This window comes from Sinohyriopsis cumingii, chromosome 6, assembly GCF_028554795.1.
Source record: "Sinohyriopsis cumingii isolate HCF-2022 chromosome 6, ASM2855479v2, whole genome shotgun sequence".
Taxonomy (NCBI): Eukaryota; Metazoa; Mollusca; class Bivalvia; order Unionida; family Unionidae; genus Sinohyriopsis; species Sinohyriopsis cumingii.
In genome coordinates this window covers 58,898,699-58,925,296 of record NC_142966.1, presented here as the reverse complement: position 1 = coordinate 58,925,296, position 26,598 = coordinate 58,898,699, and the positions used below count along the sequence as shown (strand labels likewise).

Here is a 26,598-nt window from a genome sequence, read left to right as displayed (position 1 = left end):
AAGTTTGACCTAGCCTTACATCTGTCTGCTTTTTTCATGGACCCAACCTTACATCTCATTCTCATTTTTGTTTATTAAAGTTTGACCTAGCCTTACATCTGTCTGCTTTTTCATGGACCCAACCTTACATCTCATTCTCATTTTTGTTTATCAAAGTTTGACCTAGCCTTACATCTGTCTGCTTTTCAAGAACCCGACCTTACATCTCATTCTTGTTTTTGTTTATTAAAGTTTTACCTAGCCTTACATCTGTCTGCTTTTTCATGGACCCAGCCTTACATATCATTCTCATTTTTGTTTATCAAAGTTTGACCTAGCGTTACATCTGTCTGCTTTTCAAGAACCCGACCTTACATCTCATTCTTATTTTTGTTTATTAATGTTTGAGCTAGCCTTACATCTGTCTGCTTTTTCATGGACCCAGCCTTACATATCATTCTCATTTTTGTTTATCAAAGTTTGACCTAGCCTTACATCTGTCTGCTTTTTCATGGACCCAACCTTACATGTCATTCTCATTTTTGTTTATTAAAGTTTGACCTAGCCTTACATCTGTCTGCTTTTTCATGGACCCAACCTTACATATCATTTTCATTTTTGTTTGTTAAAGTTTGACCTAGCCTTACATCTGTCTGCTTTTTCAAGGACCCAGCCTTTCATCTCATTCTCATTTTTGTTTGTCAAAGTTTGACCTAGCCTTACATCTGTCTGCTTTTTGATGGACCCAACCTTACATCTCATTCTCATTTTTGTTTATTAAAGTTTGACCTAGCCTTACATCTGTCTGCTTTTTCATGGACCCAACCTTACATATCATTCTCATTTTTGTTTATTAAAGATTCGCCCAACCTTACATCTGTCTGCTTTTCAAGAACCCAGACTTACATCTCATTCTTATTTTTTGTTTATTAAAGATTCGCCCAACCTTACATCTCTCTGGTTTTCAAGAACCCAGACTTACATCTCATTCTTATTTTTTATTTATTAAAGATTCGCCCAACCTTACATCTGTCTGCTTTTCAAGAACCCAGACTTACATCTCATTCTTATTTTTTGTTTATTAAAGATTCACCCAACCTTACATCTGTCTGTTTTTCAAGAACCCAGACTTACATCTCATTCTTATTTTTGTTTATTAAAGATTCACCCAACCTTACATCTGTCTGCTTTTCAAGAACCCAGACTTACATCTCATTCTTATTTTTGTTTATTAAAGATTCACCGATCCTTACATCTGTCTGCTTTTCAAGAATCCAACCTTACATCTCATTCCTGTTTTTCTTTATTAAAGTTTGACCTACCCTTACGTCTGTCTGCTTTTTGAGGGACCCAGCCTTTGATCTCATTCTCATTTTTGTTTATTAAAGTTTGACCTAGCCTTACATCTGTCTGCTTTTTCATGGACCCTTCCTTACATATCATTTTCATTTTTGTTTATTAAAGTTTGACCTAGCCTTACATCTGTCTGCTTTTTCATGGACCCAACCTTACATATCATTTTCATTTTTGTTTATTGAAGTTTGACCTAGCCTTACATCTGTCTGCTTTTTCATGGACCCAACCTTACATATCATTCTCATTTTTGTTTATTAAAGTTTGACCTAGCCTTACATCTGTCTGCTTTTTCATGCACCCAGCCTTACATATCATTTTCATTTTTGTTTATTAAAGTTTGACCTAGGCTTGCATCTGTCTGCTTTTTCATGGACTCAACCTTACATATCATTTTCATTTTTGTTTATTAAAGTTTGACCTAGCCTTACATCTGTCTGCTTTTTCATGGACCCAACCTTACATATCATTCTCATTTTTGTTTATTAAAGTTTGACCTAGCCTTACATCTGTCTGCTTTTTCATGCACCCAGCCTTACATATCATTTTCATTTTTGTTTATTAAAGTTTGACCTAGCCTTACATCTGTCTGCTTTTTCATGGACCCAACCTTTCATATCATTTTCATTTTTGTTTGTTAAAGTTTGACCTAGCCTTACATCTGTCTGCTTTTCAAGAACCCAACCTTACATCTCATTCTTATTTTTGTTTATTAAAGTTTGACCTAGCCTTGCATCTGTCTGCTTTTTCATGGACCCAACCTTACATATCATTTTCATTTTTGTTTGTTAAAGTTTGACCTAGCCTTACATCTGTCTGCTTTTCACGAACCCAACCTTACATATCATTCTCATTTTTGTTTATCAAAGTTTGACCTAGCCTTACATCTGTCTGCTTTTTCATGGACCCAACCTTACATCTCATTCTCATTTTTGTTTCTTAAAGTTTGACCTAGCCTTTCATCTGTCTGCTTTTTCATGGACCCAACCTTACATATCATTCTCATTTTTGTTTATTAAAGATTCGCCCAACCTTACATCTGTCTGCTTTTCAAGAACCCTTACTTACATCTCATTCTTATTTTTTGTTTATTAAAGATTCGCCCAACCTTACATCTGTCTGCTTTTCAAGAACCGAGACTTACATCTCATTCTTATTTTTTGTTTATTAAAGATTCACCCAACCTTACATCTGTCTGCTTTTCATCTGTCTGCTTTTCAAGAACCCAGACTTACATCTCATTCTTATTTTTGTTTATTAAAGATTCACCCAACCTTACATCTGTCTGCTTTTCAAGAACCCAGACTTACATCTCATTCTTATTTTTGTTTATTAAAGATTCACCCAACCTTACATCTGTCTGCTTTTCAAGAATCCAACCTTACATCTCATTCTTATTTTTGTTTATTAAAGTTTGACCTAGCCTTACATCTGTCTGCTTTTTCAAGGACCCAGCCTTTCATCTCATTCTCATTTTTGTTTATTAAAGTTTGACCTAGCCTTACATCTGTCTGCTTTTTCATGGACCCAGCCTTACATATCATTCTCATTTTTGTTTATTAAAGTTTGACCTAGCCTTACATCTGTCTGCTTTTTCATGGACCCAGCCTTACATATCATTCTCATTTTTGTTTATCAAAGTTTGACCTAGCCTTACATCTGTCTGCTTTTTCATGGACCCAACCTTACATATCATTCTCATTTTTGTTTATTAAAGTTTGACCTAGCCTTACATCTGTCTGCTTTTTCATGGACCCAACCTTACATCTCATTCTCATTTTTGTTTGTCAAAGTTTGACCTAGCCTTACATCTGTCTGCTTTTTCATGGACCAATCCTTCCATATCATTCTCATTTTTGTTTATCAATGTTTTACCTAGCCTTACATCTGTCTGCTTTTTCATGGACCCAGCCTTACATATCATTCTCATTTTTGTTTATCAAAGTTTGTCCTAGCCTTACATCTGTCTGCTTTTTCATGGACGCCACCTTTCATCTCATTCTCATTTTTGTTTATCAAAGTTTGACCTAGCCTTACATCTGTCTGCTTTTTCATGGACCCAGCCTTACATATCATTCTCATTTTTGTTTATCAGAGTTTGACCTAGCCTTACATCTGTCTGCTTTTTCATGGACCCAACCTTACATATCATTCTCATTTTTGTTTATCAAAGTTTGACCTAGCCTTACATCTGTCTGCTTTTTCATGGACCCAACCTTACATATCATTCTCATTTTTGTTTATGAAAGTTTGACCTAGCCTTACATCTGTCTGCTTTTTCATGGACCCAATCTTACATATCATTCTCATTTTTGTTTATCAAAGTTTGACCTAGGCTTACATCTGTCTGCTTTTTCATTGACGCAACCTTTCATCTCATTCTCATTTTTGTTTATCAAAGTTTGACCTAGCCTTACATTTGTCTGCTTTTTCATGGACCCAACCTTACATCTCATTCTCATTTTTGTTTATCAAAGTTTGACCTAGCCTTACATCTGTCTGCTTTTTCATGGACCCAACCTTACATATCATTCTCATTTTTGTTTATCAAAGTTTGACCTAGCCTTACATCTGTCTGCTTTTTTCATGGACCCAACCTTACATCTCATTCTCATTTTTGTTTATTAAAGTTTGACCTAGCCTTACATCTGTCTGCTTTTTCATGGACCCAACCTTACATCTCATTCTCATTTTTGTTTATCAAAGTTTGACCTAGCCTTACATCTGTCTGCTTTTCAAGAACCCGACCTTACATCTCATTCTTGTTTTTGTTTATTAAAGTTTTACCTAGCCTTACATCTGTCTGCTTTTTCATGGACCCAGCCTTACATATCATTCTCATTTTTGTTTATCAAAGTTTGACCTAGCGTTACATCTGTCTGCTTTTCAAGAACCCGACCTTACATCTCATTCTTATTTTTGTTTATTAATGTTTGAGCTAGCCTTACATCTGTCTGCTTTTTCATGGACCCAGCCTTACATATCATTCTCATTTTTGTTTATCAAAGTTTGACCTAGCCTTACATCTGTCTGCTTTTTCATGGACCCAACCTTACATGTCATTCTCATTTTTGTTTATTAAAGTTTGACCTAGCCTTACATCTGTCTGCTTTTTCATGGACCCAACCTTACATCTCATTCTCATTTTTATTTATCAAAGTTTGACCTAGCCTTACATCTGTCTGCTTTTTCATGGACCCATCCTTCCATATCATTCTCATTTTTGTTTATCAGTGTTTTACCTAGCCTTACATCTGTCTGCTTTTTCATGGACCCAACCTTACATATCATTCTCATTTTTGTTTATCAAAGTTTGACCTAGCCTTACATCTGTCTTCTTTTTCATGGACCCAACCTTACATCTGATTCTTATTTTTGTTTATTAAAGTTTGACCTAGCCTTTCATCTGTCTGCTTTTTCATGGACCCAACCTTTCATGTCATTCTCATTTTTGTTTATCAAAGTTTGACCTAGCCTTACATCTGTCTGCTTTTTCATGGACCCAACCTTTCATCTCATTCTCATTTTTGTTTATCAAAGTTTGACCTAGCCTTGGATTTGTCTGCTTTTTCATGGACCCAACCTTACATCTCATTCTCATTTTTGTTTATCAAAGTTTGACCTAGCCTTACATCTGTCTGCTTTTTCATGGACCCAACCTTACATATCATTCTCATTTTTGTTTATCAAAGTTTGACCTAGCCTTACATCTGTCTGCTTTTTCATGGACCCAACCTTACATCTCATTCTCATTTTTGTTTATTAAAGTTTGACCAAGCCTTACATCTGTCTGCTTTTTCATGGACCCAGACTTACATCTCATTCTTATTTTTGTTTATTAAAGTTTGACCTAGCCTTACATCTGTCTGCTTTTTCATGGACCCAACCTTACATATCATTCTCATTTTTGTTTATTAAAGTTTGACCTAGCCTTACATCTGTCTGCTTTTTCATGGACCCAACCTTATATCTCATTCTCATTTTTGTTTATTAAAGTTTGACCTAGCCTTACATCTGTCTGCTTTTTCATGGACCCAACCTTACATCTCATTCTCATTTTTGTTTATTAAAGTTTGACCTAGCCTTACATCTGTCTGCTTTTTCATGGACGCAACCTTACATCTCATTCTCATTTTTGTTTATTAAAGTTTGACCTAGCCTTACATCTGTCTGCTTTTTCATGGACCCAACCTTACATATCATTCTCATTTTTGTTTATTAAAGTTTGACCTAGCCTTACATCTGTCTGCTTTTTCATGGACCCAACCTTGCATATCATTCTCATTTTTGTTTATTAAAGTTTGACCTAGCCTTACATCTGTCTGCTTTTTCATGGACCCAACCTTGCATATCATTCTCATTTTTGTTTATTAAAGTTTGACCTAGCCTTACATCTGTCTGCTTTTTCATGGACCCAACCTTGCATATCATTCTCATTTTTGTTTATTAAAGTTTGACCTAGCCTTGCATCTGTCTGCTTTTTCAAGGACCCAGCCTTACATATCATTCTCATTTTTGTTTATTAAAGTTTGACCTAGCCTTACATCTGTCTGCTTTTTCATGGACCGAGACTTACATCTCATTCTTATTTTTGTTTATTAAAGATTCACCCAATCTTACATCTGTCTGCTTTTCAAGAATCCAACCTTACATGTCATTCTTATTTTTGTTTATTAAAGTTTGACCTAGCCTTACATCTGTCTGCTTTTCAAGAACCCAACCTTATATCTCATTCTTATTTTTGTTTATTAAAGTTTGACCTAGCCTTACATCTGTCTGCTTTTTCATGGACCCAACCTTACATATCATTCTCATTTTTGTTTATTAAAGTTTGACCTAGCCTTACATCAGTCTGCTTTTCAAGAACCCAACCTTACATCTCATTCTTATTTTTGTTTATTAAAGTTTGACCTAGCCTTACATCTGTCTGCTTTTTCATGGACCCAACCTTACATATCATTCTCATTTTTGTTGATCAAAGTTTGACCTAGCCTTACATCTGTGTGCTTTTCAAGAACCCGACCTTACATTTCATTCTTATTTTTGTTTATTAAAGTTTGACCTAGCCTTACATCTGTCTGCTTTTTCATGGACCCAACCTTACATATCATTCTCATTTTTGTTTATTAAAGTTTGACCTAGCCTTACATCTGTCTGCTTTTTCATGGACCCAGACTTACATCTCATTCTTATTTTTGTTTATTAATGATTCACCCAATCTTACATCTGTCTGCTTTTCAAGAATCCAACCTTACATGTCATTCTTATTTTTGTTTATTAAAGTTTGACCTAGCCTTACATCTGTCTGCTTTTTCATGGACCCAACCTTACATATCATTCTCATTTTTGTTTATTAAAGTTTGACCTAGCCTTACATCTGTCTGCTTTTTCATGGAACCAACCTTACATACCATTTTCATTTTTGTTTATTAAAGTTTGACCTTTCCTTACATCTGTCTGCTTTTTGATGGACCCAGCCTTACATATCATTTTCATTTTTGTTTATTGAAGTTTGACCTAGCCTTACATCTGTCTGCTTTTCAAGAATCCAACCTTACATATCATTCTTATTTTTGTTTATTAAAGTGTGACCTAGCCTTACATCTGTCTGCTTTTTCAAGGACCCAACCTTACATCTCATTCTCATTTTTTGTTTATCAAAGTTTAACCTAGCCTTACGTCTGTTTGCTTTTTCAAGGACCCATCCTTACATCTCATTCTCATTTTTTGTTTATTAAAGTTTGACCTAGCCTTACATCTGTCTGCTTTTTCATGGACCCAACCTTACATCTCATTCTCATTTTTGTTTATTAAAGTTTGACCTAGCCTTACATCTGTCTGCTTTTTCAAGGACCCAACCTTACATATCATTCTCATTTTTGTTTATGAAAGTTTGACCTAGCCTTACATCTGTCTGCTTTTTCATGGACCCAACCTTACATCTCATTCTCATTTTTGTTTATTAAAGTTTGACCTAGCCTTACATCTGTCTGCTTTTCAAGAATCCAACCTTACATCTCATTCTTATTTTTGTTTATTAAAGTTTGACCTAGCCTTACATCTGTCTGCTTTTCAAGAACCCAACCTTACCTCTCATTCTTATTTTTGTTTATTAAAGTTTGACCTAGCCTTGCATCAGTCTGCTTTTCAAGAACCCAACCTTACATCTCATTCTTATTTTTGTTTATTAAAGTTTGACCTAGCCTTAGATCTGTCTTCTTTTTCATGGACCCAACCTTACATATCATTCTCATTTTTGTTTATTAAAGTTTGACCTAGCCTTACATCTGTCTGCTTTTTCATGGACCCAACCTTGCATATCATTCTCATTTTTGTTTATTAAAGTTTGACCTAGCCTTACATCTGTCTGCATTTCAAGGACCCAGACTTAAATCTCATTCTCATTTTCTGTTTAGTAAAGATTCACCCAACCATACACCTATCTGCATTTTCAAGGACCCAACCTTACATCTCATTCTTATTTTTTGTTTAGTAAAGATTCACCCAACCATACACCTGTCTGCATTTTCAAGGACCCAGCCTTACATCTCATTCTCATTTTTTGTTTTGTAAAAATTCACCCAACCATACATCTGTCTGTTATTTCAAGGACCCAACCTTACATCTCATTCTTATTTTTGCTTAATAATTAGAGTTTGGGTGGATTACAGTCAAAATTGGCGTATGAATTATTAATATCTTTGAAATTGTGTACAATACAATAATTAAACATCTCACAGAGTGTTAAGCCATTATGAAGTATCACTTTGTAAGTTTATTTGACATTTTTCCTCATAATTTTGTCTTTCTGTTATATAACATCGGAAATATAGTTATTACTTACCATATTTCATGTTATTTTCATACACAAAAGAATAATTGTAGCAAGGTATCTTTGCTGACTTTGTAAATGGTTCCCAAAGCTAGCCTGTTAAGTGATAGAGGTCACACTAGGTCAGCGTGTTTGACTAATGGTGCCGTAAAATGGAGAGACGATCTGATAAGGACAGAGGCTGGCTGGTGCGTGTTCTCTAGGCAGTGATACTGTTATAGGCTTCAGATGTAAGTTTAATAACCTTGTGATCTTGGAAAAGATTGTAATATGTCACTGTCAGGAACAGTTATAGGGAGGATAGAAAAATCTGAGAAAATCTAGAAGTTAAGTTAGTATAAGAGAGTCCATTGTAAGATCTAGACCAGGTTGCATGCAACACAATTTGGTGGCAGTGGTGGGTTTATTTTTTCGTAAAGTAGCTGCAAACCCTGGAAAATTTTAAGAATAAATGAAAATGACGCAATCACAGACAGTCTCGTCAATGATGGATGCACAAGAAAGAATTAATCATGAAATTCGGCAACTGGAACGTGAAATAGAAGAAAGTACACATAGGACTATAGGAATTGAACATCAAATAATGCCATCAAGACCCCGGGAAAGACATCAAGCACCCCAAAGAAGATTAGAATTTTCGGAACAAAATAAACTGAAATCACCACTTGTAACGCCACAAACGTTCGACGGTTCCACACCACTGATAGACTTTCAAGCACATTTTAGTATGTGTGCCGGGATAAACAAATGGACTCAAGAAGAGAAAGGGCTTTATCTATCAGTGAGTCTCAGGGGTCAGGCCCAACAGCTACTGGGATCTGGAACTCCAGATTACGACAGGCTCATGGATTCACTAGAAAGAAGGTTCACGCCAAAAAACCAAATGGAAATTTACAGAGTACAACTAAAAAGCTGCCTTAGAAGGGAACATGAAACACTTCCAGAATTGGGACAAGCGATACGCCAACTCGCTTCCCAAGCATATCCAAAGGCACCAGAAGAATTACTCGAAACACTGTCAAAGGAGCAATTTATTGATTCTTTAACTGACAGTGAACTTAGGTTAAGAATACAACAGGCACGCTCTAAAACCCTTGATGAAGCCATTCAGATTGGAGTAGAACTCGAAGCCTTTAATAGAGTCGAACTTCAGCGAAAGGATTTGGGAAGATATGCATGAACTGTTACAATGTCTGATGCAGGGTTAAGTGATATCCAGGAACTTAAGAAAGAAGTTGCGGAACTCAAGACATTACTAAAGGATTTGAAGGCAAAATCTGCAGGGAAAACCATAACGAAGGCAACATCTTATTACAAGTGTGGAGAAATAGGGCATTTCAAAAGAGACTGTCCAAAAAGCAAGCCCAAACTGTCGGAAAACTAGGGTGATTCCAGGCCTATGAATATAACTGGACTGGCAACGATGAAAGATGCTGGGATGTACCTTCTGGGATTTGTACACAGAATGGGTGTCAACTTCTTAATAGACACAGGTGCTATGGTTACCATGATAGCAAAGGGTGTCTACAAGAGGATGGCGCTGGAATATCGACCTCGGTTAGATGAGGTTACTGGGAACATTCTGTGTGCAGATGGGAAACTGTTAGAAGTAGTCGGTAAAGGAAAGTTTACCTTGTCGTTTGGAGGGAAACGTCACGAGCATTGTGTTATCGTTGCAATGATGGGCTTGACAGCAGAAGGAGTGTTAGGATTGGATTTCCTAGAAAAAGTAGGAAGCGAAATTGATTTTGTGAATCACATTTTAACTATTGGGGACACCATTTTGTCATTTGATGTGATCAAATCAATTTCGATGGAGTGCGCTAGAGTTGTGTTATCAGAGACAATATCGATCCCTGCAAGGCATGAGATGAATATTCCTTGCAAACTACAAACAGAAGGGGATAACCACGCGTTTGGTATGATCGGGGTTGTGGAACCAGAGGGACAATTTGTTGAAAATAAGCAACTTCTAGTAGGAAAAGTACTTATTAGGGCTACATCCAGTGATGTTATTCCTCTAAAGGTCATGAACGTTACCGACGAAACAAAAGTTGTCCATGCTGGAACTAGTATGGGTCTTTATGTACCGGTGGATGTTGATGATGTTGGTGATGTTTCTGGAGAATTATTGGCTCAAGTGGAAACCTTCCAAATGCCTGAACACCTGAAAAAGTTATCTCAAGAAACAAAAAGGGGTCTTACATTGGCCCGATGCAAGAAAGTTGACCAACTTCTATGTACGTTCTCGGGTTTATTTGCTAAATCAAAAGATGATCTTGGCAGAACCAATCAAAAACGTCACAAGATAAATACAGGGGACGCAAGACCAGTAAAACAACCGTTACGTAGAATTCCGATTTACTCAAGAGATGAAATTGAAGACCATGTTGAGAGTATGTTAACTCAAGGCATTATAGAGCCATCATTAAGCTCCTGGGCTTCGCCTATAGTGCAGGTGTGTAAAAAGGATGGAACAATTCGTTTTTGTGCTGACTATAGAGCAGTCAATCAGCTGACTGTGAAGGACACGTATCCTCTACCACGTATAGACGACTCATTGGATCGACATTCAGGTGTATCATGGTTTTCTACCCTTGATTTAATGAGTGGATATTGGCAAGTAGAAATGGAAGAGCAAGATAAACCCAAAACAGCTTTTATAACACCAAATGGCTTATATCAGTTTCGTGTAATGACTTTTGGATTATGCAGTTCAGGTTCCACCTTCGAAAGGCTGATGGAGACTATTTTAGCAGGTTAACAATGGAAAACATGTCTGATATATCTGGACGACATAATTATTTTCGGCAAAACTTTCGACGAGGAGCTAAGCTGTCTACAGAAAGTTTTCACTCAATTGCAACAGGCGGGCCTTAAACTTAAACCCTCCAAGTGTCACTTGTTTGCACACGAAGTGGCATTCTTAGGGCATATGGTGTCTGAAGAGGGAATTAAAACCGACCCTGAAAAAATCGAGGCAATGAAATCTTGGACTACACCAACGAATGCGAAGGAGCTTCACAGCTTCCTGGGGCTTTGCTCCTACTGTAGGAGATTCATAAAAGACTTTTCATCAATCGCTAGTTGTTTACATAAACTGACAGAGTCAGGAAGGGCATTTAAATGGACTAAGGAGTGCGGAGAAGTGTTTGAAATGCTGAAAGCTAAGTTAACAACAGCACCAATACTCACATACCCTGACATTTCAAAACAATTCATTTTGGATACTGATGCTAGTGAAAATGGAATCGGTGCAGTAATTTCCCAGGTTCATGAAGGTCGCGAAAAAGTCGTAGCGTATGGAAGTAGGACACTGTCAAAATCCTATTGCGTGACATGGAAAGAATTACTTGCTATAGTGTACTTTGTGAAACATTTCAAGCCATACTTGTATGGGAAATGATTTCTCATTCGGACTGATCACAATGCATTGCGTTGGCTTATGACATTAAAGGACCCAGAAGGTCAACTGGCTAGATGGCTTGAGATGCTGGCTCAGTATGACTTTGAAATCCTACACCAACCAGGACTGCGTCATGGAAATGCGGATGCATTATCAAGGAAGGCATGCTGACAATGCGGGAGACAAACGCATGTTGCAAACATTGGAAATGACAACAAGAAAAACGCACTACAAACAGTTGCTGTAAGTACGTTATGTTCCAGAACTCATAATAACGGTACGTATGCATCGGCAGATATGGTATCAAAGCTGCTGGAATCTCAGCACGCCGATAATGACCTATCCATAGTTAGACAGTGGGTGACTGGTGGCATAAGGCCATGCTGGAATGAAGTATCAGGCCAAAGTAATGAAGTTAAAGGTTTATGGGCTCAATTGGACCAACTTGAGTTTCACAATGGATTATTGTGCTGGAGATACCAAACATGTGATGGTAAAGTGGGACATCATCAAGCTATTGTCCCCTATGAGCTCAGGAAAAGTGTATTAAAATTTTCTCATGATAGTAAAACTGGAGCTCATCTAGGGATTTCAAAAACCCTTAATAAAATCAGGCAAGGATATTATTGGGTTGGACTACAACATGATGTTAGGGACTGGTGTAGTACATGTGAAGTATGTGCAAGAAAAAAGTCCCCAGGCAAGAAGAGAAGAGCCATGATGCAACTCTGCAAATCAGGAAGTCCGATGGATAGAATAGCATTGGATATTAAGGGACGGTTGCCAGAAACTTCACTTGGGAATAAATATATTCTGGTAATTGGAGACTATTTTACTAAATGGACAGAGGCATTTGCACTGCCTAATCAGGATGCCATAGCCATAGCCAGTGTACTTGTTGAAGAGATAATCTGCGGATTTGGCATGCCCCGTCAGATTCATTCAGATAAAGGAACACAATTTGAATCTGAAATTTTCCAAGAAATGTGCAGATTACTGGGTATCGAAAAGACAAGGACAACTGCTTACCACCCACAGAGTGATGGAATGGTTGAAAGGTTCAACAGAATGCTCGCTGTGATGCTTTCTGCATATGTAAATGAACATCAGGATAACTGGGATGAACACTTGCCATATTTAACAATGATGTATCATGTAGCTGTCCAAGAGTCTACAAATTTCACTCCAAATTTCTTGATGCTTGGTAGGGAAGTGACCATTCCACTCGATATTCAATTTGGACAGCCACCAGATACATATTCTCGAAATACCTGGGTTGAAAACCTTTCGGAAATGATGCATTTAGCTCATCAATTTGCAAGAAACCACCTTAACCAAAGTATGTTACGCCAGAAGAGATTCTACGACAGTCGATTGAAATGGGAACAGTTCAAACCAGGTGATTGGTTTGGGTTTACACTCCACAAAGGAAAACAGGACTTTCAAGTAAATTGCAGTCTTGGTGGAAGGGACCATTTCAAGTTGTTAAAAAGCTCAGTGATGTGACATACCGTGTAAAGTGTGGATATAGGGGCAAATCACAAGTGATTCATGTGGACAGGATTAAATCCTGTAAAGTCCAAGATAACAATGATAATGGGGATATGCGTCAAAGTGATGATGATATTGATGAGCATGACAATGCTAGCTACACTAATCTCGATGATACATCCAGAAATAAGGATCTATCTTGGCCATACCCTATGAAAAGTACCACCTCGGAACACCCGTTACCAACGACCCAGAGTGGACGCCAAAGGCGAGGCCCGAGCTGGTGGAAAGAATATACGTATTAGATAGAAACTTTAATTCCAAAATTTGTATGAGTTACTATAAACTTCAGTTGTGGAAATTTAAAAAGTAAAAAAAGTGCTGAAAGTGAATACCATTAAGTTAAAATAGGACTTGTCTGAAATATTCGGCTGGATATACGGTGTGTGACTATACATTTAGAACTCTTGAATTATACAATAGAGCTTGCTTATGCTAAACAAAAAGAACTTTAATCGCAACGATTTTTCTTTTATAATGTCTAGTCTTATTGAATATTTTTTTGAACCTTTAAAAAAAAACCAAATCTAAATATATTGCGGTTTTAGTGTGAGGACACACTTAATCGGAGACATGGGTAATTTGTAGCAAGGTATCTTTGCTGACTTTGTAAATAGTTCCCAAAGCTAGCCTGTTAAGTGATAGAGGTCACACTAGGTCAGTGTGTTTGTCTAATGGTGCCGTAAAATGGAGAGACGATCTGATAAGGACAGAGGCTGGCTGGTGCGTGTTCTCTAGGCAGTGATATTGTTATAGGCTTCAGATGTAAGGATAATAACCTTGTGATCTTGGAAAAGATTGTAATATGTCACTGTCAGGAACAGTTATAGGGAGGATAGAAAAATCTGAGAAAATCTAGAAGTTAAGTTAGTATAAGAGAGTCCATTGTAAGATCTAGACCGGGTTGCATGCTACATAATTATTAATTTTAGTGTAGAAAAAATTATATGTAAAATAAATAATTATCATTTTGTGGTAATGACTGTGTACGAAAAATAAAGGGATCATACGTGGACAAGGCCTGCAGAACACACGACACTCGACAACCTAACATACAAAACTTATGTACAAATCCGGTCTCATTCTGCATTCAAATCAAGAATGTGGTTGTTGTTATGAGAGAGAGAGAGAGATCTTTATTGTTCATTTACCTGTCAGTTCTTATTCCTTATGTAAACACTACAAGGACAATATTATATTCCATTGGCAATTAAAACCTGAATAAATAAATCATTTTGGTTGTAATTGTGAGATTCATTGTCACTGTGCCACATGGCTATGCAGAGGTAATATACATGCTAATTAAATATGCTCGACCTTTTTCTTGGTCTTTTCCAGTAAATACTGGATTGAAGACCAGATTTGACTCTACAGATCAAATTAAGGAGGCTCTGTGTAAGGAAATGAGGCTACCCATGGGGTATTGAAAATATGTATGACAAGCCCATTATCTCAAGAACAATATTAATATACTGATACTTGTTCTGAAGCCAGTTGAAAAAAAAAAATGGCAAATGAATTTAAGAGAGAGAGAGAAAAAGAAAGCAACGTGTATAAAAAATATTTTTGTATTATAAACACAACATGTTATTTTCAAGGATATAATTTGTGATCCAACATGGGACGAATGCACAAAACAAATGCACAATCATGATGCAATGAAACATTCATAATTTTAAAGAGTTTTACAAGTCTTCCAGCTCAAAACCCTCAAACCATTCACATTCTTCATCACTAGAAAGACTTTCCAAAGACTTTCAAATGGAGCTTCATTATCACTCCCTATGTAGTGGTCCTCTCTACCATTTATTACATTTGAAAGACCAGTAACTTTGAAGCTACTGATTATCATGTCCTTTTTCTTCTTTAATTCTTCACTGGCTTCAAAAATCCAGTCACTCATCTGTTGCTTTGAAGGGGCTGGAATTTTTTTGGTTGCCTTCTCATCAGCTTCCCTGGTTGCAATATTTTTGGAAGTCTGGTCCTTCATGTACGCTGACCATTTTTTTTGCAGCAGTGCCTTGAATGGCTTATTTAGATATACATCCAGTGGCTGTAGTTTACTTGTGCATCCACTGGGGATTACTGCCATGATTGTTGTCCAGGATTTTTTCATGGAGTTTTTTACTCCATCATTCAAATGGCCACAGACTGAATCCAACACTAGGAGAGAAGGTGCGTGCTTCACGTGTACTCTCCAAACTTCATCAGTATAATCCAGTATTAGTGTTAATCCATCCATGCTTTTTGTTGAACTTTCACTACAACTTCCTTTGGGAATTTTAGACTTTTAAAAAAGAAATTTGCCCGAAAGATTATCATGGGTGGCAACAAATCACCAGATGCCAGGCATGTCAATACACAAGTTAAATGGTGCTTGTCACTACCGGTACCTCTAATACGCACCTCTCTCATTCCAACTTTCTCAATTATCTTCCTTGGAACCACGTCAAAATACACTGGTGTTTCATCCATATTTCCAATTAAATGTTCATCAAATTCCTCATCCTCCTGCAGCCTTCTTATATATCTGGTAAAGCAGTCTATTTTTTTCCTCTTGGTCTCGAGGTAGTTTTTGAGATATTGAAGTTCTACATCTCAGTGCAAGTCCATTTCGCTTGAAAAATCCATTAACCCATCCTCTTGAGCCCTGAAACTTTAGATTTTCCTCCTATATAACTGCAGTAGCATAATTAAGGAAACTGGCTTATATCCCTCATATCTTTGCTGTAGTCCAGCTTGTCTACTGCAATCTCAGAAAATTTTTCAGCAACGATGGGCACCATTTCAATAGTATCTTTTGGTATAATGGCATTATCTGCTGCATCAATATTTGATTTGTGCAGTTCAGCATCATCTTTTACATTGGCAATCTCAGTAACTGCAGTAACAGACAGGTGATGGGCTTCACTGTTGTCTTTTCTGGGCTGTCCAGGTCCAATTTCTGCCTTTTGTTTGGTGGTTCAGTGCATTTAGGTGGTGGTGGGACAAAAATCTCTCCCTTTGGCAGGGGTTTGAACAAACATAATAATGAAGACATGCCAAAGCACAAACAGACCAAGATCTTTGAAGATATTAACTATATATAAATCGAACTCACGGAGTCAATGACTTTTGCATTTATGATTAAAACTAACCGGGTTTTTGTAGTTTTTACTGCATATGTATATTGAGACAATAACATTAATTGCCCAATGGTCTGTGGTCTTAGCATCTTCCTGTACTGAGATATTATTTTTACTGGATAAATAAACTCAAATGGCTTCTGAACTCATTTTTAAATGCGCGCATTTCTTTGTTACACCGACAGACATAATCAAGAGAGCGCTCATTAACGATGTTGTCCAGCTGTTAATGAATAGCGGAATATATTGTAATGACAACAACAGAACAAATACATCAATCATTATATTTTCTTGCCGATACAAAAGACAAATAAGGGCAATAAAATGAATGTGAATAGATTCTCAGTTAACAAAACAGTTGCTCTTTCCGAGTAAGCTGAGCAAGGGCTTTCTGCACACTTATAATTGGTGAATATTTTTTTATTTTTAAAAAAAATTTCATTATTAGATGCCTTAGATACACATTTACACGAAGATAACAGATAATTCGGGTTTGTGTCTCACTGAGGAAACAAATATTTATATTTCTCATATGAGATTATACCAAATATACTTGGCAAAGAATAAATTGGTCGTTTTGCATATCTAAGTGATACATCAGCATTTTTTTCTGATGCCGTTTGAAACGTGATGGAAGTAAAAACAAAAATATGTAGTGAAATACAATAATAATAGAAATAAATTATAATGCATGATTATAAACGACAATTGTTATATTGCATGAATCTCCCATTTTACTTTTCAATGCCTCAGTTAAGAACATGCCCAAAGTTAGTCACTACTCATAACTTGCTTAGCAAAACAATACCCTGGTCAATTGACGTACCTAAATCAAACTTTGATATATTTTTGAATCCATTTGAAATGGGAACATGTCTTCAGTTTTAACAAAGTGAAATAAAAATAATAGATAGATAAAAATGCAACTAAAACAATGATTTTATCTCTTATTCCTAGCTGTAAAATTTAAAGGGCCATACCTTTTTTAATCACTTTGGCAAAAGTAAATCTTCACAGTAGATCGTTTCATGTACGAAAAATAATTGGATGACTGAAAAAATATTAAATTTTGTGTACAAAAAATATGATAGAATTAATTAATTATTATTTTATGGCTTGATGGTGTATGAAAAATTAAAGGGTACAAAAAATAACATGAAATAAGGTAGACTGTTAACCTGTCCATAGTCCATCTGTCTTTAAACATAGTCTCCAGAGTATAACAATCAAATTGTTCAAGGTGTTTCAACCTGACTTGGTACCCATATCAAACATTGATCTGAAGTACTATCTGATATTTAGGCTTTTACTCTTTGAGGTCTGTTCTATCCATAAGATTTGCAAAGTTATCTTTTTATGTATATTATGGAAATTTTTTAATTAAAATATGAATTTTAGTTAAATTCATATACATCTCAGGCACAGAAGTGTTCAGTTTATAGTAAAAGCTACAATATAGCTGTCACAAGTAATAGAACATACATGTGATCCTCCCAACCAAGAGGGTTTTCCTCCCAAGATGGGGATGAATTATATCTTTCCCAACTCTCTTTAAAATCTACATATTCAAAATGATTATTTTTGAAAAGTCCAGAACAGACATTTTTTCTGTATGTTTTGTTTACATCTTGCTTCCAGTACTTAAGGCTGGTTCGCAGCTCATATGTAGTCATCAAACAAAAGTATGACAAGGGACCAGTCTATATTTTAGTTTAGTATATTTCCATTAAAGACTTCCTGTGATCATATGACTGCTAATCTGACAATAAACTGAAATTAATCATTTGATTATACTCTGTGTGTGTGTGTGTGTATGTGTGTGTGTGTATTAGTGATTTGGAAAGGATTTAAGATGGTAATGGATTATGGTTGTTTTCAATATTACTGAATTGCTTGGGTGGCATTAAACAGGTTTGTTTTGGTATCGGCATTTAACATTTGTTAATATGTGAGCATGCTTGATATCCCAATGCCAAAATCTAATATTTTACAAACTTGAGTAATGGATGAAAACAATACTTTTTATTTTTCAAATCATGTTCAAAGAGAAATGAATATGTATTCTTTCATTCCTATAAAGATGATTTTAAGTGGACATTCCAAATTTGACAAAGATAGCACTAATATTGGGATGTTTTGGCAGACAGGCAGCTACCTGCATTTTTCTGCAGGCAGGAAAAATTAAACTTTTTGTTGGACTCAGAGTTGTATTAACATTGCCACATTCCAATGCAGGCACTGAAAGAACATTTTCTAATCTGAGGAAAATTCAGGCCGACTCGAGGAAACCCAGATCTAGTAACAATACAAGTGTTAAGATCAACAATGATCAGGACTGCCACCTATATAATCCAGACAGTGATCTCCTCAGAGATGCTCGGAATGCTTGTGGTACATTTAAGGAGAGTATGAATGGCAACAAGTTACTGTGAAAGGACTAATTGATGAGATGATATTCATATTTTAATATTAAAAATGGAAATTTTTCAGTAGTTGTAGGTTTCTTCTAACATTTGCATGCAAAAAATTGAGTCTGTGAAAATGCTTCCTCATATGAAATCAAAACTCCTCCTTGGAGCATATTCCTTGCCAAGTCATAGTAACTGCAATGTTTTGATTATCTCTTGTTGTACACTAAGCCACTTGCTTGCAGCATATTCCATGCCAAGTCATAGTAACTGCAATGTTTTGATTATCTCTTGTTATACACTGAGCCACATACTTGCAGCATATTCCATGCCAAGTCATAGAACCTGCAAATTGTTTTGATTATCTCTTGTCGTACACTAAGCCACTTGCTTGGAGCATATTCCTTGCCATCTCTTAGTACCTGCAATGTTTTGATTATCTCTTGTTGTGCACTGAGCCACTTGCTTGAAGCATATTCCTTGCCAACTCTTAGTACCTGCAATGTTTTGATTTTGATTATCTCATGATGAGGCCTGAGCCATATGTTTAGAGCAAATTCCATGCCAAGTCATAGTACATGTACTTGCAGTGTTTTGATTATCTCATGATGAGGCCTGAGCCATATGCTTAGAGCATATTCCATGCCAAGTCATAGGACCTGTACTTGCAGTGTTTTGATTATCTCATGATGAGGCCTGAGCCATATGTTTAGAGCAAATTCCATGCCAAGTCATAGTACATGTACTTGCAGTGTTTTGATTATCTCATGATGAGGCCTGAGCCACTGTTAAAGCAGATTCCATGCCAAGTCATAGTACATGTACTTGCAGTGTTTTGATTTTGATTATCACATGATGAGGCCTGAGCCATATGTTTAGAGCATATTCCATGCCAAGTCATAGTACAAGCAGTGTTTTGATTATCTCAGTGTGAGGCCTGAGCCATATGTTTAGAGCAAATTCCATGCCAAGTCATAGTACATGTACTTGCAGTGTTTTGATTATCTCTTGTTGAGCACTGAACCACATGTTTGGAGCTTATTCCATGCAGAAGCCATGTAAAGTCATATTACTTGCAACATTTTGATTATCCATGGTTATGTTGAGAAAACTGCATATGATGAACAGACTTGTCAGAAGAAATCCTAATTACCCCAATAAATAGATGTGCATTTCAACTCATTTATAAGCAGTTGGTTTACCTTTGGTTTAACACTCATTGTTATTATAGGTCTTAAAGTATTGATAAAAGCATAAGGTTATGTGAACAAACAAACACTTACAAATAAGCAAGTATCACACTTTCACTGTTATATTTAGCCTCCTTTTAGAACATCCTAAGGATCTTGTTGATTGCAATCCCTCAATGAAATTATGGCTGCAAGGTAGAGTTCATATTAACTATAAAAATGTGACCTTTGACCCTCACCCCATCCTCCCCATGGGGGGCTGCATGCAGGATCCAAAACTACCATTGTCATCTACTCATCATCTGTAAACATCCTCTCTTACATAATCAACATATTAGATAATGTTTTGATATCAGTAACTGATTGATGGCATTATTAACACACCAACTCAGATGGACAGATGGATGAATGGATGGAAAGAATCACATGACCCGTGACCATATAGCCATAAAGGTGCAGGATACAGTCATGTATAAATATTATCCAATTGCAAACAACATAGACATTGTTATATCGTGACATAATACACATGCATATCAAGGTCTGTGTTGTTTGTTCTTCTGATTAGTCCTAGCAGACGACATAGACACAGATCTGCCAGCAGGTTATGTTGTTTGCAGTTGGGATGAGATAATTGTACAGTAAAGATAGCACATCACTGTTCTGTTACAATGGGACAGGTTGTTTTGTACCAGCAGAGTAAAACTAAAATATATATTGAGATTTGTTTGTCTTTCTGAATTAATTTCATTAGGAGTTAAGAATTTGGCAAACAGAAAATTTGAGTTTACTTTAATTTCAATGTATTTTCATGTATAGACATACCCTGCTGGGGCTGGGGTAAGAAATCATAGTAGACAAGACAAGAAATTCCAGGCATTTTCTAATCAAGTTACAAAATAAGTGAGCTACACTTTCCATTACTGTAATTATTGTGATCTGTTAACCATCAGTTTAATTATCAGGATTTTTATGGGGAACTAAAAAATTACTAGTAAAATAACAAACCATAAACCACTATTTTTTTTTATATAAAACTATGCTCAAGCAGACCCATCTTTCTTTTATACAGTCAGATTGCAGTCTTGGAGTCAATGAATGTATTGATTATTGAAATATTTTACTTTTTCTTTCTTTAAGGACATTCGCTCAAGGCTTCGTCCATTTGCAAGTGTTACAACTGAAGTTCGAGAAACACTGGGTGAGAAAAGCAACAAGTCTTCGGTGCAGGAAATTGCAAATAATACTGTTTTGCTCCGAGACCCTTTTTACCAACCACCACTCTTTATGGACCCTGTTATGTACAATGAGATTGAATTCGTCAATTTATCATCTGCAGGAAAATGCCTCTGCTTGAAGGAGTAAGTTTTAATTTGGCAGAGACTACTGTACTAGTATTAGTGCTTTCTCTTATATTGAACTTTCATCTTCATGTTTTATGAAGAAAAGTTGGTCATTGTATGATCCAGATATTCTATGTGAATGGATACTTGTGTATGTAATGTAACACAGCTTATGACAGAACAGAGAAGTCAGCATAAGACAGACTTGCAAACTTAGGTGGGGAGTTTTGAATTTAATAGAGGTTGGATTTTTAATGACAGTAGCAAATTTTTAATTGCAGCACATATCTTCAATTTTCTTATCCCAGTATGGACCCAAAGCTGCAATGGTCTGTATATGAATAATTTTTGTTTGTTTTTTTTCGGTCAGTTTATATGAGAACTTTTGTGCAATTTCCAAGTCCGGGATCATTATTTTGACTAGACCTGAAAAATGACCTGGTACTGTAAATGGGAGATTATGTGTGGCTATAAAATCGGCCGAAAACTAGTGTCTCGCTCTGTATATTCTTCTCCTTCGAATATGTTTCCCAACCACAGTATGTTAGTTGATATGCTGCAATCCAGCCCTACTAAAAGACAAATATTCATCTTTCCTTGCCTATATCAATAGGCAGAGGGCAATAATGCTTACCATTTATCTCCCCTTCATGCCACCAGGTTTCACTTTTTAGCTTCACTGTTGTACAGACCACATGTTATACAGTTCATCCTTCTACAATCCAGCCATTTTTATGTTTCATATGGGCCCATCCAACGTTCATTTTGGATTTATTGTGTGGATTTATTGATCTACTGCAGGTGGTATGCATTATTTTATTATTTTAGAATTTCAGACAATTTTTAAGTGATTTTGTCACTTTTAGGACTTCATCTTTTAAAACTACCTTTGCACCACACTCGTTGACCTTATGCAAGGTCATTATGAATTAGCATACCTTTGACTTTATTTGCTTACTCCATTTGTTACAGAGGTCTTTTTAGTGAAATTCTGACATGCAGCTTGATGTTTATGCTTAGTTTATTCATTTTTATGCCGTTTTTATAGAATTATGGTTTAATTATTAACAAAGCATTGTGCATTAGTTCATAACATGGCCACAGGTTTCTGATACAACACTGTCACTGTTCTATTATGACAGCATTTTGGCGACTTAGTAATTTCAATACATTACTAGTTTCTGCTTTAATTTGTGCATTTTGTGTCATTCCAAGAGCTTAAATGATTTATAAGCAACATCAGAGCATGGTAGTGTACCATGGCTTTTGTTTTCTTTATACTATGTATACACAGTTTCTTATATGCAGCGTCTATAATATATAGTCAGTGGAAGTCTGAGCTTTCTATTTAGGTAAATAGTCATATACTGATTTGCCAGTTTAATCTAATAGCTAGTTAGTCACATACTAATTTTGAACTTCAACAGGGAAGTCACCAGCTAGGGCGGAAGGTCTCTACAGATCAACTGCCAAGTGTTTGGGACTAGGGTTCACCATATGTATTAGTGGATCGTGGTTGTGGCTGACCAGCTATGGTTCGAAATAGCAGGGAAGGGAGATCTCTTCAGCCATGGTTGGCCATCTGCCTAAGAGAGGGAAACTCTGATATAAAACCTATGGCCTGTGGACCTCACTGTCGCCGTCCTGGCTTGCTGGGTTATAGCAGATGAACCCCAGGCTTAACGGGTGGGTCTAGTTTGCACAGACTGCACTCCACCTAAAAGCTCCATTGTGCAGGCATGAAGGAACTGTCTACTGTCTTCTGTTTATGTTTGACTCTTTCAAGCCCTGCAGCAATTGGAAAGGGGCAAAAACGGCAGATGAAAGATGTCACTGGAAGTTGCAGTCTCAATCCTACATGCAGGCGACTCAGGCATTTGGCCCATCTGTTGTTGATCCGGAGATGACACCATCACCTGGCAGCAGCCTGAGTGACCAAGCAGCCTTTTTTAAGGACAGCTCTGCTTGCTCCGCATGGAGAGGGGTCTAGAAATGGTGGCCTAACCAAAGCTCATCTCCTTGCACACACACACCCATTGGCCTGTCGCAGCCAACGGGCTTCTTTCCACGCAGTCAAAACATAATAGAAAAAACAAGGCATGCCCCACCTGCCTATCATTATGGGAAAAGACTAAAACTGCCTTGTTGGAACATCAGAACAATGCTAGACTCAACTGACAGCAACAGACCAAAATGATGATCTGCCTTAATTCAACACGAACTCTCTTGCTTTGGTGTTGACATTACTGCACTTAGCGAAGTTTGCTTTTCAGAAGAGGGAAGTCTGAGAGAACTCGGCTATGGATACACCCTCTACTGGTCAGGAAAACCAAAGACTGAAAAACAACTTTCAGGAGTCGGCTTCATGGTCAAGGACTCAATTGCCAATTAACAAACCTTCCCACTGGTCACACCAACCTCATCATGTCCATGTGTCTCCCGTTAGGGAACCAACAACATGCCACACTCTTCAGTGTATATGCTCCATCACTCCATAGTATGCCAGAGGGATTTTAAAGAACGTCCTTCATACCAGAGTGATGCCCAGTGCAGAGTGCCACACAGATCATCGTCTCGTCCGATGCAAGCTCAACTTCCACTTCAAGCCTAGGCCCAGACAACAAGGAGGTACCCTGAGAAGGAAGCTCCAGGTCAAGAACCTTTTGTTTGCAGATGTCAAGCAGGGTTCATATGCTATTTGAAGGTCTTTGACAGTTTGTGAAAAATGAGGAAGCATTTTCAAGGCCTTGAAAGATTGGGAAAATCAAGCAGATTACCATCGAGGTCTTTTAAAAGTCTTTAAAAATTAATATAAATCCAAACATTTAATTTCTTTCCATAATCACAAATAAAATTGTCCAAGGTTATTAGATTCAGATCTAGTCGAGTTTTCCTGGTTTCTTTCTTTCGATGACCCATTCAGTTTCATTTCATCATTAAATAATATTGTAGTACATTGTATTTTGCATTCATTGTTTTCTCATATAACATAACTTGTGTACAAAATGTTAGCAAAAATAGATATTGGAAATCTCTGTGGTCTTTGAAAGTTTGGGAAAAGTGTTTGAAATTATCGTTCAGAATTCTGTATGAACCCAGTCAAGGCAGAATTTCAAGAGAGCCTGCAGTATAGACTTGAAGAACATAATTTTCCACCAGATATACCTCCAGAAGAGATGTGGAATCACATCAAGGCTGCCATTCTGCAAACCTCAGAAGAAATCCTTGGATTCACCGCTAAGAAAATCAAAGACTGGCTTGATGAAAACAACCAAGAAATCCAAAAGCTGCTTGACAAAAAGAGATCAGCATACCAAGCCCACGTCGCTCAACCAACCTGTCCACAGAAGAAAGCAGCCTTCTGACTTATCTGCAGCTCCCTCCAGTGCAGGCTCTGAGACATACAAAATGAATGGTGGACAAAGCTTGCAGAAAGAACCCAGTTGTATGCTGACACTGGTGACTTCAAGGGGTTCTATGAAGCATTGAAAGCAGTGTATGGTCCTTCCTTCCAAATACAGAGCCCACTACAGACTGTATATGGCAAAGAGCTACTCTCTGACAGGGAATCTATCCTGAACCGCTGGTCAGAGCACTTCCACACCCTCTTCAGCACTAGCTGTACAGTCCAGGAGGCAGCTATTGATCGCATCCCACAACAGCCACCTAAGAGGGAACTTGATGAGATGAGACACCCACACTGCAAGAGACTAAAAGTCGTAGAACAGCTGAAGTCTGGAAATGCTGCAGGAAAAGATGGTATCCCACCAGAGATATGGAAGAGTGGAGGCCCAGCATTGCACACCAAACTCCATGAGTTCTTCATTTGCTGCTGGTAGTGAGGGAAACTTCCACAAGACCTCCAAGATGCAGTCATCATCACCTTGTACAAAAACAAGGGGGAAAAGTCTGACTGCTTAAACTACCATGGTATAACTCTGCTCTCCATTGCAGGCAAAATCCTTGCTAGAGTGTTGCTGAACAGGCTGGTGCCCACCATTGCAGAAGAATATGCTACAGAGAGTCAGTGTTGCTTCAGAGCCAAAAGGGGCACAACTGACATGGTGTTCATCCTGAAACAGATCCAGGAGAAATGGCGAGAACAAAACAAAGGACTGTACATCATATTTTTGGACCTGACAAAGGCATTTGACACGGTGAGCAGAACTGGACTGTGGGAAATCTTTGAGAAGCTCGGCTGTCTTCCAAAGTTCCTTACCATGGTCATCCAACTACATAAAGACCAGATTGGTCAGGTCAGAAACAATAATGACCTGTCAAAGACATTCCCTATTGCAAATTGCATGAAACTGGGCTGCATTTTTGCCCCCATACTGTTCTCAGTCTTCTTCAGCATGATGCTCCAAAAAGCAACAGAAGACCTTGATGACGAAGATGGCATCTATATCAGATTTTGCACTAATGGCAACCTCTTCAACTTAAGGAGACTTCAGGCCCACACCAAGACCTTGGACAAACTGATTATAGAACTTCTCTTGCCAGCAGTTTGGACTTGAGGTCTGCCTAAAGAAAACTGAGATACTGCACCAGCCTGCTCCCAAGGAAGAGTACCAGCCACCATTGACCGGACAGAGCTGAATATAGTCCACCAGTTCACCTATCTGGGCTGTGTGATATCCTCTGATGCCATGATCGACAAAGAAATAGACAACAGACTGGCCAAGGCAAAGAGCGCCTTCGGCAGACTCTATAAACGAGTGTGGTACAACGCCAGTCTCAAGAGAGATACAAAGATCACCATCTACAGAGCTGTCAGACTAACCACCCTCCTATATGGCACCAAATCTTGGGTCACCTCCTTGAATGCTTCCATCAAGCAGGATCACCAGCATTGAGGCCACGCTCATGAAGATACAGTTATGGTAGGCAGGTCACATGTCCAGGATCGAGGATCGTCACCTGCCAAATACTGCATTGTATGGTGAGCTTTCCACTGGCCTCTATGATAAGAGGGGCACCTCGAAAGAGATATAAAGACTCCTTGAAAAAGACCCTCACCATTGATCACCACCAGTGGGCATCACAAACTGCTGATCATGAAAGCTGGCAATGTACAGTTCACCGGGCCACTGCCACTTTTGAACAAAACAGGTGGACACGCTTGGATGAAAAACGATGGCAAAGAAAAAACTGGGAACCATTGACAGCACCCACCACAAGCCAAACATTTCCCTGTAGCCTCTGTGGATGGACGTGCCTGTCACATATTGGGCTCTTCAGCCACCAGTGCAGGTGCAGTAGATGTGGACATCCCCCTTCCTAAATCTTTGCAAGCAAAATCAAGCCAACAGTTAGTCACATACTAATTTTGCTAATCAGTGCTTTGTTTTCTCATCATGTGTTGCTTCAGGAGAAATGTTTACTATACAAATGAAATGCATATTCAAAGC

At 37.5% G+C, this 26,598-nt stretch overlaps 1 protein-coding gene across 1 annotated transcript; it reads left to right on the top strand.

Annotated features, from left to right (window-relative positions):
* Positions 1-23,727: 23,727 nt before the first annotated feature.
* Positions 23,728-25,704, top strand: LOC149797034 (uncharacterized). Its single transcript, XM_089960699.1, has 4 exons — positions 23,728-23,872; positions 24,269-24,510; positions 24,709-24,946; positions 25,142-25,704. The coding sequence occupies exons 1-4, from the start codon at positions 23,728-23,730 to the stop codon at positions 25,702-25,704; spliced, it is 1,188 nt and encodes a 395-aa protein (XP_089816825.1).
* The last annotated feature ends 894 nt before the right edge of the window (positions 25,705-26,598 follow it).